The 14261-nt window shown below is 34.6% G+C and overlaps 1 protein-coding gene across 1 annotated transcript; it reads right to left on the reverse strand.

Annotated features, from left to right (window-relative positions):
* Positions 1–6923: 6923 nt before the first annotated feature.
* NKX6-1 (NK6 homeobox 1) lies at positions 6924–12756 on the reverse strand. Its single transcript, XM_053461717.1, has 3 exons — positions 11814–12756; positions 10288–10460; positions 6924–8380 (listed from the first exon to the last, which is right to left on the reverse strand). The coding sequence occupies exons 1-3, from the start codon at positions 12433–12435 to the stop codon at positions 8132–8134; spliced, it is 1044 nt and encodes a 347-aa protein (XP_053317692.1). The 5' UTR covers positions 12436–12756; the 3' UTR covers positions 6924–8131.
* Between the last annotated feature and the right edge of the window lie 1505 nt (positions 12757–14261).

Raw genomic sequence — 14261 nt, forward strand, 5'->3', positions numbered from 1 at the left:
CGGATCTTAGTCTTAAGCATGGTTGGTAACCAACTTGATCTGTGTCCCAGCTACTGACTGTAATGATGGGCCACTTCACATGCACAAAGCCCATTTAGCTGCACAAGGGACATTGAGTTTGTACAATATAATATGGGCAGACTACAGCAGGCCACACATACTGAGCCAGGAATAAGCCAAACCACAGCCCAACATCTTAAGTCTCTACACAAACCTTCTTACATACAGGTCTGTCCAAAGACAGAATGCAAGGAAGTATTTTAGCCACTTGAAATATTTGGCACTGTTCTGGCTTGTGAGCCAATGCATTGGTTTCAACCCCACTGACCTTCAAATAGGACATTTATGTTATTATGTGGACAGCACGATGAGATATCACAATACTACACAGCACTCTCAGCATGCTCACATTCTATTCCAGTACATTGGGAAGGCATGCTGGCTTTTACATATATATGCATGTTAATAATCAGCTACAAATAATTCTAGAAAATTACCGGTAAATATGTCTTGCATACAGCAGAATAGTTTAAAATGTTGCCCCGCAATACTTTTTTTCCAGGACGAGTAATTATACACGTCTTAGCTACAAAACACTAACAAACACTACAATTAAAAAGCAGTACAGCAGTTTTGTGTTGGGTTTCCTCCGACCCTTAAAAATCGTCCATTGTCAGCTTTGCTGGTTTTAACAAATGTGTATTTGTTAAGTGTTCAGTATTTAAGGGCTTCTCACCTATAATAACAGCTGGATGTAAACTGGGTAATTGTTCTCACTGACCTCAATTTGCATGTAAGAACAAGCTCTGACTATGGGGGCTGGGAGCTACCACCCTTCCAATCAATAGCCAACTGTTGTGACTTATGAGCATCTTTGCTTTTTCATTCACTCTAAACAAAGTCAATAACAAACAGCAGCCTCTGCTGGTCTGTCTCATTTAATATCTAGGCAGAAGCTGCCAGGCATCTATAATTTCACTAGGCTGAAATTATGGAACGTCGTTCTTTCATCAAAAGGGTAAAGTCATGAATCCCGTGTGGCATTAATGACTCGATACTGGCCAGGCTCTAATGTTGCTATATTATGCATTTTTCATAAGTGGAATGATTCCAAATATCAAAATAGCCTTCTGGACTTCCAGTTCAACCTAAGTTTTATTGGTTTATCAAATTGCATAATGAACGATATTAGGCTAATTTTCGCAATTATTGCTGACACATTTCAGTACTCCATGAGTTCAAAGTGGTAAAGTCCTTCATTAACAATTAACATAAAAAAATTGTCATAAATAACTACAATTATAAATAGCTATGGGGATATTTGAAAAGAGAACATACTTAAATATTATTAAAACTCACAAAAATATAATCCTATAATTAAAAAAAAAATTCTATAATAAGGGTCGCCCTATAGCCTGTTCTACGGTGCTTCTTTTTTTTTCCACTATAAGACTAAGTCTATGTTGCATTCCATCAGATCTCTTATGTAAGATGTTGAATAATGAAAAATCTATGCTACCTGCAGAACAGGAGCGTATCCTTGCATCCATGATCTGTTTCAGTCACTTGGCCCTCCAGCTTCAATTTGGCATATTAGCCTTTTCAGCAGTTTAGTGTGCCACCAAGCTTTGGACAGTTTGAGGGTTGGTTCACCTCTTTACAAGCATTAAAATATGCATCAAAGAAGCAAAAACAATTTGAGACAATAATGATACAGCTTGCCCTTTAAAAGGAAAACTAACAATAAAGCAGTAACAGTCAAGTTTCCAAAAGTACAATGCATTTTAACCCCTTAAGGACAATGGGCGGTCCCTAAACCCATTGAAAACAATGCATTTTGAGCCCGTACATGTACGGGCTTTGTCATTAAGGGGTTAACAAGGTTCTCACTTAAAAGGGGCGTCTTATCACCATACCGCACCAGCAAATTTGCAGTACTTATGCAATGGCAAAACACAATGAGGTCTATTCACTAAAGTGAGAGTGATAAGAGAGTCCTGATTTCAACCCCCCCCCGACCTCACTATACATTATTAAAATCCAACCCCAGTGAGCTTTTCCTGCAGAAATAGCTTGATTGGCTGTGACGCATAAGTAAATCAGTGGTTTCTTCTAAGTCTCCTCACATATTAAATGACTTCTTCCTGAAGAAAGTTCCTTGTGTTGGTCTTTCACAGTGTATAGCAAAGAGAAGAGTCAAAAACCACAACTATCCTGCATAAATCCCAATACCAAGAAAAGGATTGTGGGGAAACTGGGAAAATCAGGTTGTCTGTCCTATAGACACACAAAAGATCAACAATGTTATTGCGGTCTTTAAACAGAATTGTTGGATTTTCCTGTACAACTAATACAGTATGTTTATGAGCAGACATTTTGAGTAATGTTGGTTTCAGTCTCTCTTGGCAGCTTCTGAAGGTAGCTCAGCTTGAAAGTGGGTGCAAACTGTCACATGTTAAGTTTTCTGAAAAAAAATGCAGGTAGTGTGGCATCTGGAATGGTGACATATACGTTGAAGGATTCTCAGGTATAGTAACAAGGTTTCTTTCTCAAGTGTTTCCTTGGGGTGGAAAATATTTTCCTAGATGACCAGATTTTTTTTGTCAAGCGTCATTGGCTACACTTAGTCAAGTGTATTTTACCAGGATTATTACACTAGAAAGAAGAATTTCTAGTTGCTGCTGTCTATTCTTCTATGGCTTTTATCATTGTCGCCCTGACCTGAGATCAGAAAACAGAACCAGCAGCAATTGTACATTGGGGTTAAGTATAATGCACGTCATTCTAATAGTTTAATGGTGTAAATGTACACCATAAGTACATAGCTTCCCTATTGACATGGTAAAATGGGAACCAGTGTTGGTCTATTTATGTTAGCCATGCTTATCTAAACAACTGGATAAAGTCTTTTAGTCATCGGCTTACCCGCTCTTACTCCAGTTAAAGCCATCATCATTCAAAGGCCTAAAGAATAACTGGAGAAAAAAATGTACCCATCTGTTGTTTACTTTCACTTACCACTTAAACAACTTCAATATAATAGAGAAGATAGAGAACAATGGTTCTTTGTCTTGAGCTTTGGTGTTCATTTGAAGACTTTGCCCTGAATGAAATGAGAATGCAAACAGGAGGAGGGTGACATTCAAATGGGCACCATATGTCCATCTTGGCACAGTCAAAAGAATAAGCATAGCTTTTGAGGATTTTTCTTCCTTCATCAACTAAAACAATTTACTGTTATTACCCATTGGGCACTTAAAGGGTTAGGTTGTATATTAATAAACCCTCCATTGACCAGAGTTTGTATAGGTAAACAAAATGCTGATTTCATTTCACATGGGCCTGTTTCTTAAATTTATTCTCCATAAAACCAAAAGTTTGACCCTATTCATTTAAACACAATGGTCATTACTTACTTTATAAATATGTTGCTTGCAACATTATACTGAACATCAAAAAGGGATTTTTACATAATCACCAAATACTGTGAGAACTTTGTTGGCTGTTGCTAACATTACATCTGGTGTTAACCCCATAGTGCACTAAACAGCAATATAATTAAATATATTTATAATAATCCATTGGGACAACTTTCAGCAAGAGGTCAAAGCCAGTGCCATGGGATAATATTATTCTGACATAATTCTTCTAAAACCATAGTAAAAAAAAAACTGACTGATCCTGTCCAACATACCAGAAGAAGGATTTTAAATATAGGGAGCTGGCTAAATCTTGATGGCTCTGTGGTCACATGTGAATTTACAGGTGCAAAAAAAAAAGTTACTTGTCCCAACCGAAAATAGTCTTGGGGCAGCTATGCTGAAAAACACTACTGTGATCTCTATCATGTAAGATAAGTATTGCAATCAAATACATTGATCAAGAGATAAAATGAACTGCATCAATGGTGGAACATGTTTGCTGCCACATGTTTAGCATTCCCAATATGGTTTCAAAACATTTTTTAATCTCCTCTGTCAAGTTTTTATTTTCTTTCCTGGCCATAAGTAACAAAGTCCTACTAAATTACACTAGCCTTATTGGATTTTTTTGACATTGTGCTACAAAATCCCATTGACAGTTTACTGACTGATGACCTAATTCCAGATTGATATTTAGAAGTGTAGGTTTAAACTCACTGATTCTGTTTTGTGATCCTATACAGTTCATTACTGCTGGTTATGTAATATGTTTTATTTTCCATTTATGGAATTTACTAACTAAGGTAAAAATACATCAACATATTTTTCAATCTGCATATTTTCTTGCAGTATGTATAGATCAAATTCATTTTTTTTAAACCAGATCAGTGATCTATGAGTTGCAAGACCAAATTCCAAAACATAAATTAGTTAATTCCATCATTATTATACGGTATTTGCGAAACATAGTAAATTATGGAATGTGTCTGCTACCTACATGGATAATTCCATTGGTTGCTATGGTGATAAGACCACTTTTAAAACTATGCTCTTGATTTGATGTTTAGTAATGCCTGCCATTTTTTTCTAATTTAATAGTAACTATTCCATTCCCTTTCTATCCCAAAATATTGATACAATGTAGATATGGCATGTGATCTTTTGAATTAAGACAGTGTCCATACTTTGAGATACATTGTCATGTCCCAAAATATTCATATCACTAAGCTATATATATATATAAACCTAGATGGGGGTGATTAAACCAGATGAAAAACACAGTTTAAAGGGACAGTTCACGTGTAATATTGTGGACAATGTCAGGCAAAGATTGGAATTGTTATATGCTTCCAAAAGAATGTCCCTTTAATAGGGTTGTGTGTTTCAGTGGTAATTAATTTATACTGTCATTTGGTGAAAAGAGAATTAGACATAATTTATTTCTGAAGGAACCTAAATAGTTAAAATGATCAGCTCTCTATAATTTTCATTTTTCTTTAACTTTGAGTATAGATATAATGTTTTAATTGTTACATTCTCCCTTGTTCACATTTTAGGGTCTAAGGTACACATAAATTTGGCAAAAATGTATTATATTTATTAAATTAAGTATGGAAATTGTCCTTTGTTATAGCAGTTAAAAATAATCAAGCTGCATACTTAATTTTATTCTGCACAGTTTTATGATGTGTTTCTTAATATTTTAGCACACCTGCCTTTGCTACATGAACATAAGGTTAAAAGCCATCAAGAATGAATGTTACCCTTACTTTGAATGAGAGTGGGTGGCGCATTAATCATCTAACAGGTCTACACACTCTTACGCAAGAAGGGTTCTAGTACAATTGCTCTATTTTAATAACTGTTTTATTACTGCCAACGACTAGGTTTTAGTTTTCATGGGAAGTGTAAGATTTGAGTCAGCATTGATTGTGATGAAAAAAAAATATTTAGCCCTAGATCTAAAGGAAGCAATCGGGTACCTAAGTTTGATGACATCATAGCCCCTGTGGGAACAGATCAGAACAGTTTCAGTTATCTGTCTCTTTTTTAAGGGGGGGAAGGATTGTGAAAAATGCCTGAATGATAGAAAGTGAAAGGGAGGCAGAGAGAAACAACTACAGACAGTTGTAACACATACAAAAACACACAAAAATGGGACAAAGGAGAGAGGTGAACACATCGAGAGACAAACAAAATCAGATAAAAACCACTGACATGCAACAACAGCTAAGTGCAATAGAATTTAGGTGTCATTTACATCTTTACTATCTACAAAGTATGATGTCATCAAAAGTGCAGAAGTATCATTCCCTTCCATTCTCCAAAATAGCAAAGAAGAAGAGCATTGTAAGGGTTTTTTTTGTATATATTTTAATATACGGTATGTATTTAATTGGCAGACTTTCCCTCCTGCTTACAATATGAAACACTGTTCAGTATTGTATTAGCATTAATTAGTATAAAGAGTAACCCTTGGGCAGGAATACTGTGCATTGATTATTAATACTGTATCACCATGAATTTGCTGGAAGAAAGACTGATCTCTTCTGTATAATTACTAATTATTAGAAAGGCTGGCCAGTTGTGTGTGGAAGTTGTCACACTGCCCTGTTGGCATTCGGATGGCTATGTGCATCTGGTTCATTTGGAGAATTTACATTGTCTAGATGTTTACGATCATTAATAGACTAGTTTAATTGGTTCATATGGTGTATTTAATTCACACAGATTGAAAATATGGTTATATTTCTTTAAAACAAAACTGAAGTCAATAAACGAAATTGACAACCTGTTGTTATTCTGGCAACTTATCCAATCAATTTTGTCATAAAACACTCCGTTTACATGTAATCAGTCTGTCTAATAATAATCAATTTTATAATCCATTTGATTAGATTATATTAACGGAAAAACATATTTTATGAACATTAGTAGGTTGGTTGAAATGTCAGGTTTACTATGTAAAGAATAGGAATACATTATGCTGTCTAGGATATGCCAGTTTGCATTTGTGAACTAATAGGAATAAAACATTTTATCCTGATCTTAATTATAAACAATATATGATTGATTTAAATGTTTTCAAATAAAATGTTATATATTTTAACCCGAATCATGTATAAATGTTTTTAGTATGTTTGGAAATATTTCAATACTTTTCTTTCCATAGGAACAAAATAATATATATATTTTTTTAATTTTAAAACTATTAGAAAGATGTAAAAAACCATATAAAGTATTATGAAAGTAATATGTGCAAGATATTAGAAATGCGTGCATATAATTGGTGAAATTTCTTGACTATTTATAATTGATGTGGGTTTTTTAAATAAATCCCTTGGGTTCTAGGGAAAAAATACAATCTAGTATTCATTATAAAATCATGAATATATAACTTAATATGGGGGTGTTTTGCTGATGTAGCATATCTAAACGTAGAAATAGCGACAGACAACAAAATGCTAAACAGTAACAAAATCAAGGTGATCGTAGAAACAGTTGTAATTGTTAACACGTTTTATTGGATCTCTCAAGAGATCGAATTATTCATACTTCTTACTTGGGCAGTCCTGTTTTTCTGTTTCCCAACAACCCTTAATATATCCTGTGTTTTTCTAAAACAAAAAGTGCCTTACATACTGCATGTTTTCGAAAAGAAAAAAAAAATATTTTAAACACCCCCCCCCAAAAAAAAACTTGAAACACTTTCTTTATATAAATTAATAAAGGTAAGATGCCAATAATAATATCGCTGTAGTTATATCTTAGAAAGAATGTCATTTACATATCATATAGTAAATTTTATCATACAAAACAGTATTTATATTGCATTACAATTCACGGATGAGTGTTTTATGACTGCATGTCTATGTGATCGAAATACTCTGAAATTGTAATTAGGATTATTCCAGAAAAATATTTTTTTTTCACCCTTTCCCCAATGGGTTTTTAATTTCCTAATACATTTGAACATTTGTGCATCAGTGGAATCAGATTTAAAAAGTATTTTTTTTTTCTGATTTATGTAGTTTTCAGAAAAAAAAGATGTTCTAATATTATGATATCTTGTGTCAGAAATCAGGAGCCCCTAAGTTAGAGAAGGTAGAAAGGGAGGGTCACGTGATCCTGATCCCACTACCCTTTTATCATTGCCCCTTTTTTTTTAATAACAAAAGAAGGCTATTTTACATTTAAATATTCACTGTGGAGTAACCCCCGGTCAAAGGGACTCACAATTTATTTACAAGAGCCTCCAACGAGTTAATTTAGGAAAAATTGCCAGGCCATGGTCGGTTGATCAACAGCTTAACCCTTTGTTTTTAGGGGAAAGGGGTGTTCGCCTCCAAGCTTAGTTCCCATCTCCACTGCATGTTCACAGGGCAGTTTTGTCTTTAGACAGCCACTAATGGACTGCTTGACTGTACCTGCATATTTGCATGTGTATGTGTGAGAATGTCTATTCATATCGAAGTTACTGTTCCTTCCTTCATTCATTTAGAAAAATATATATACATCTTACAAAATAAAAAGTCTTATTTTGCCCTGGTTAAAGGCGCAGTGCTGTGAGTATAGATGATGGGACGCGAAAAAAATGTTCAGAAACAAATGAAATCTTGTCCACAACAACCGGTTCTTCCATTCATCTCTAGAGTCTGCTGTCTTAACTATTGTCCCAACTCCCAGATCGTGGGTTTGGCTACAACCCTCTAAGACGAGCTGTCATTTTCAGACTGTTGGAGAAGCAGTGTGCTGCTTGATTTATGTTTCTTCAGAAGTTGGGTGATCTTCTCATCATCGGAATTGGGGTCCAGCGGCTTGTTGTAGTCATCATCCTCTTCTTCGTTGTCAGATGCCCCTTTAAGTCTCTCGGTTTCAGTGTCTTGCTTTTTCTTGGCAGTGGCCATCTCTGCAGCATGTTTCTTCCTCCACTTAGTCCTCCTGTTCTGGAACCATACCTACAAAAGAAACAAGAGAACACATATTTAATTAAAAAAATCCAATTCTTCTGACATAAAATAATTGCATATTATTTTTATTATTATTATTAAATATATTATTATACAAAATATGATATATATATATATATATAATATTTTGTATAATAATATATTTAATAATAATACATATATATATATATATATATATATATATATATATATATATATATATATAAGGGGTGTGACAGAACTAGAAATGACAGACCCTGCTCGCAATCTTAAAATCTATATGTAGATTTGTCCAAACAAAAAAGAAACAGGGAAAATGTTGCTTCAAACTGTTACTAACATTCATATAAATAAGTCATTTTAAAATAAAAATTCCAGCTGCGTCTAGAATTATCTTTTAAAGCTCTTTCATAATTTCAAAAAATGAAGCTGAAATGAAGCTGTCTGAATTTGGATTGACTACATTTTTTTTAGATCTATCCTAGTTATACAGTTTTATTTTCTTGCTATCCCTATCTGTGCAAGGTTTCAAGGAAAAAAAATAATTTCGTTTTCTGCATTTTTTTTCGTTTTCTAAGATCCGAATTTCCCTTAGCAGCAAAGAAAATAGATTATATATATATATATATATATATATATATATATATATATATATATATATAGTTACTCTAATGCCCCAGGTCAGGATATATTGGTTTGGGGCAGATAGATCAGCAGCCAATCAGATCACTCTCAAAGCACTAGTCCTGGCAATTCTTTTCCATAGAACAACAAATTCCCTGCCTCATTTGAGTGATTTTCTCGAAATTAGCAATACCTATTGTTTTGGAAATAATTTCTTATTCATTACAGAAACTGCAATAATTGCTGGCAATAACCAAGTCTGTTTAAATACTAATAAAGCTGTGTAACGAAACTCAATTTGCTAAAAGATAATTGGCTGATGCCACAGGAAAACAGTAGAAATATTAGGGTTGAATAGTTTAACCCTAACCTTACTAGCTTTTTATCTTATTTAATAAATATATATATATATATATATATATATATATATATATATATACGAACAATCTGTAGAAATAATACTTTTAGTTTGACATGACCTCAGATAGTCTCACTTCTACGAAATAACCATTCCCATCTGTAAAATGTTGTATACAGATTAAGGTTTATTAAAAAAAATACAGATAAACAGCGCTATGTTTTGGTAAAATGTGTCACAAAGCTATGGAGAAATCTACAGAATTAGCATTTTATGTGCACATAACCATAATGACATTCCAGATGTTGTAATTAGGACAACCAATGATCTCATTTTACACGACTGTGTGGCCTGTAATAATTTGCCACAATGCAGTTAACAGGTGTATATTTTCTGGGGGTGGGGAGTGTCTTTTTTTTTTTTTTTTTTTTTACTAGAATCCTGGGAATTTAGCAGAAATAATGGAACCCTGGGTGGGATCACTGAATAGGTTGTAATGTATTCACTAGAAGACATTTACCATGACAAATGAGTGGCTTCAGATAACACAGTGACAAGACACAAGACATATATCTGACAATAGCAACAGGTGACACAACCCTAATAAAACCATTCCCTACAACTATCTCAGCAAAAGAATGCTTTATATGAGGAATAGGCATAAAACAGCCAAGATGTGGAACAGCAAAAAAAACACTAAATTCCTTAGTAGACATATATATATATATATATATATATATATATATCCCCAACACACAAGTATCTAAATCTGCGAGTAGATGATAAATTAAATAATATATAATATATTATAAAATAATATATTGTTAAATTATTCTTCTATAAGAATGACATTAACTTGTGCTGTTATAGATAGATTGGCTTTTTGTGTGTTTTAATGGGACAGAGCCATGTATTAATACAGGACAGCACTCACCTTGACCTGACTCTCTGTCATTCCCAGGGAATACGCCAGTCGGGCTCTCTCTGGACCCGCTAAATATTTGGTTTGTTCAAATGTCTTTTCTAAAGCGAAAATCTGTTGCCCAGAAAAAGTGGGTCGTGTGTGCTTCCTTTTCCCGTCCTTATCCAGCAATACTGAGCTCTGATCTAAAAAAAAAAGAGTCATGGGCAAACATAGAACCAATTTACAAAACATTATAATTCACATAATACAACTTAGAACATATTAATGTAACTAAACAGATTACTACTACAAAAATAAATTAATATGAATGTATGGGGAACACATATGGATGATATATATAAATGTATTTTGTAAATTGCGTTTGATTTGATTATGATTATTAGTTCTAGCAGCTACCATTTTAAAAAAAAAAACCTATATTAATTAATAAAAAGACACATAAGTAAAAAGTGGCTGGTTTTCCCGATTTCTCGAAATACTATAATCAACTTAATTAATTTAGATTTTAATAGAATATAATAATAGATATATGTATAAAAAGTGTCCCATAAAACAATATAATATAGCTTTAAATAAATAAATACTTTCGCTATATGATGTCGCTTAAAAATTAATAATTTCGCTACTGTGCATAGTTTACAATATATTTTTAAAAATATTTTTATATCTGTTTAAAAGTCTATTTCGTTTTCCATTGCGTTGAAACTACAGTTTAATCTACATTTGCAGAAATTCGTAAAAAAGCACATAAAATCGTTTGAACCCGATTTTATTTCGGTAAATTAAATTAATTTAAAAATTCCTTTATACTAAGTAAAAGCCTATAGTAAATGTAAACTATTTATAACATAGTAATATGTACTTTTGAATTGAAGTTGTAAAAGGAAAACTATCATTTTATAAATTGTTTTTAGATGTATATTTTTGGAACTAGTAGGAATCTGAATCTGAGTTTTTCAGTTATGCTAAAAATGTTTTTAAAATCGTAAAAATATTAGAATCACAATTTTTAATTCAGTGTTAATAATGTTAATTTGTAACTTTAATAAGTCTTTATAATTAACAGTAAAACAATTACTTTATATACATACAGCCATTTTAAAGACTACAACGTGTCTTGAAACTCTTGTTAAGACAAAGATGCTACCAAATGCTACAGGAAATCATAATCAAATAAATTTGATGTCAAAGTAATATGAAATCTTTTCTATTAATTGTACAAAATTTATACCGTATATAATTTATTTTAGATGTTACATAAAAAGAGGATTCCAGATTTTTTTTTACATTTTTTTGTTATTAAATTATTACATGTGTAAAATAGAATCTGTCCCAGATAAAATCTAATTCTTCTTTAAAGTGTAATAATATGCTTTTATCTCAGCAGAGCATTTTACTACACAATGTTGATTTTGATTGTTAGTCATTATCCCTGTCTACTTGAGTACCATGTAAATTAAAGTCATAGCTCACTTAAGGTGCAGTAACTTTATAACCGAAATATCAGTAAACTATTTCAAGAGTGCAATACTTACGGGGGCCACATGCGAGCCTGGCATCTCTCCATGGTGGGCTCTGCATGACTCCAGGCCAGAAAATTGGGGTCCTTCCTGGGAGATCTGTAAGTGGCTTGGGGTAACGGGCAACTGCTACAGCAGCACTGGGGCTAAAGTAAAGCCCAGGGGGTGGCGGTGGTGGGCTTAAGCTGCTGAAGCGGGGAAGCCCTGCCAAGAGCCCCGCAGGAGACGAAGAGGAGGCTACACCAGCAGAGGAGACAGTGGTAGATGGTGTAAGGGAAGCACCAGTCAAGGCGGACAAACATGATACTACGGGACGATTCAAGATATCATTAATCCCATGAGGGGTGGCTACAGATATCTGAGGTGGAGGGGTTCCCAAAGAAAGTCCCCCAGTTGATGGGGATGAGGAGTGTTTTAGGGTGGACTGATTTGGGGATCCCAATGGTGGTGATGGAGAAGAAGATGATGATGAAGAGGATGATGATGAGGTGGAAGAAGAACAGGGCTGCCCTGGCAGGGCATAAGCTGGATAGAGAGGGGTTTTCATCTCTGCCATGCTGTGCAGGGCTGCCAGGGGAGGGCTACTGAGGAGGAAAGCGCTCTGCCTGCTCCCATCCATCTGTCCTAACGTTAACATCACCGGACCTGAGTGGCCTACAGCACCTGGACAGCAACCCTTGAGGAGCCTTGTGGAATAATGAAGTGCCTAGAGGTCAGTGGTTCCCTTTTGTCTTTTTGGAAGGTTTGTTTCAAGGAAAACCTAAAGAGACAAGTGATCTTTGTTGTGCGTGCTGCTTGTTTCAGTTTCTTAAAAGTTGGAAGCTCACAGAAGTCCTCAGAGACAAGAGTTGAAATAGATATAACATTAGATGCCAGCCAGGGTGGGGGTCCTCAGGGGTTCAAATTCAGACAAATTCAACTTTGTTATCAGATCACAGTGATTCACTGCTGGCTATCACTAGCTGTTTTTCTCAGTAGGTTTGCTTTAATTTTGTTCCTGTTGCAGTGCAGAGAGGATGCAGAAAATTGAAAAAAAATGTTCTCTTCCTTCAAAAGGAGAATGCCCTGTGGACCAAACCAGTAAAGGGCTGGTTAGGACTAAGAAAGATCTCTCAGTGAACTGGACGTATTACTGCCAGGTAGAGTCCATGTGACAGCATTCAGAAACATACTAACACTTCATCTCATCCAAAAATCTTCAACCACTTCCAAATGATGCTTGCAGGCAGTGCTTGATTTCTTTTCTTTATCTGCTTAATTTCATGCAAAAGTCATTGCAAGTTCTGCGCAGGACCTGCATCTGAGACATCAGACCACCTGCTACTGATGTTAGAAAATGTGCCAACCTTTCTGGGTACTGTATCTTGCACCGTCCTTCCTCAGCAGAGAGTGAATCCTGTTCTCATCTCCTCCTTTCCTTCTCTCCCTTCTTTTCTTTTAACTCTCCTCCTGTCTGACAGCTCAGATGAAGCTCTCAAAGGTAATAAAATGTTTTTCATTCTCTCCTACCTCCTTAAAGAGAGGGGTGGGATAAAGCACTTCCAGCTGTCCATCACCTAGCAGGGGCGTGTTTTTTTCACCTATAGGACAGTACCAACTGTGAGCATGCAGGCGAGTGACGTTTTTAAAGGATTCCACCCTGTTCTCTGATTGGATGTCAGGTTAGAACCATTAGGGCTAGACGTTCGGTCATTTGCATATTAGGCGCGCCTGTAGCACAGACTTTCCTTTTCTATTTTCCTGTCTTTTTTTTCCCCCCCTTTTGAAATTCTTGCCCTGTTGAATTGTGTATGAGCGGTCACTGGTGCCCGTTTACTAAATGATCTCCTAAAGTACATCGAAGGCGCTCTACTTTTGTCAAATTGGTTTCCAAATGAGTCATAGCGCATGGAAGAGAAGGGATTTATTCCCAGTGACAGACCCTGTCTTTCAAGCATGTTCGCAATGAACGAGAAGGAGCTGACCACGTAGTCAATGGATTCACTTCTAGGAATTAATAAACACCAGATTGCGCGCAGCAAAATGTGCAAAAGTATCTGCGGCTTGTAAAACAATTAAAGAGGGGAAAATAACATCCCTTTACCCAGGGCGATTCCTCTAACACTTATACAAAATGCAAATCTACTTAATACTTAGGATGTTGTGAAGAAAATACATCCATATGCAATTATTATTTGCTATATACAGTATGTATATATATATATATAGTCTATATATATATAGTCTATATATAGTCTATTTCAGTGTTTTATTTTAGCATGGGTCTAAATAACACATTCGTGTTATTTTTATGCATTTATAATATTTTGCTTACTGCATTATATATTAACTTTATTAGGAGATATCAAAATGTTATATATAATATATATGTACATACGTATGTAATGATATATATATATATATATATATATGTGGGCATGTGTATAATGATAAAGCGCATATCTCTAGAAACCACAAAAACGT

Source organism: Spea bombifrons, chromosome 1 (assembly GCF_027358695.1).
Source record: "Spea bombifrons isolate aSpeBom1 chromosome 1, aSpeBom1.2.pri, whole genome shotgun sequence".
NCBI classification, from domain to species: Eukaryota; Metazoa; Chordata; class Amphibia; order Anura; family Pelobatidae; genus Spea; species Spea bombifrons.

What these genes read in the sequence shown, in the direction of transcription:
- NKX6-1 (XM_053461717.1), bottom strand. Translation starts at nt 12,435, where the DNA reads ATGTTAACGTTAGGACAGATGGATGGGAGCAGGCAGAGCGCTTTCCTC. An exon ending in CAGGCTCGCATGTGGCCCCC is followed by an intron (nt 10,461 to 11,813) that starts GTAAGTATTGCA and finishes TTTTTTTTTTAG; the next exon opens with ATCAGAGCTCAGTATTGCTG. An exon ending in TGACAGAGAGTCAGGTCAAG is followed by an intron (nt 8,381 to 10,287) that starts GTGAGTGCTGTC and finishes TTTCTTTTGTAG; the next exon opens with GTATGGTTCCAGAACAGGAG.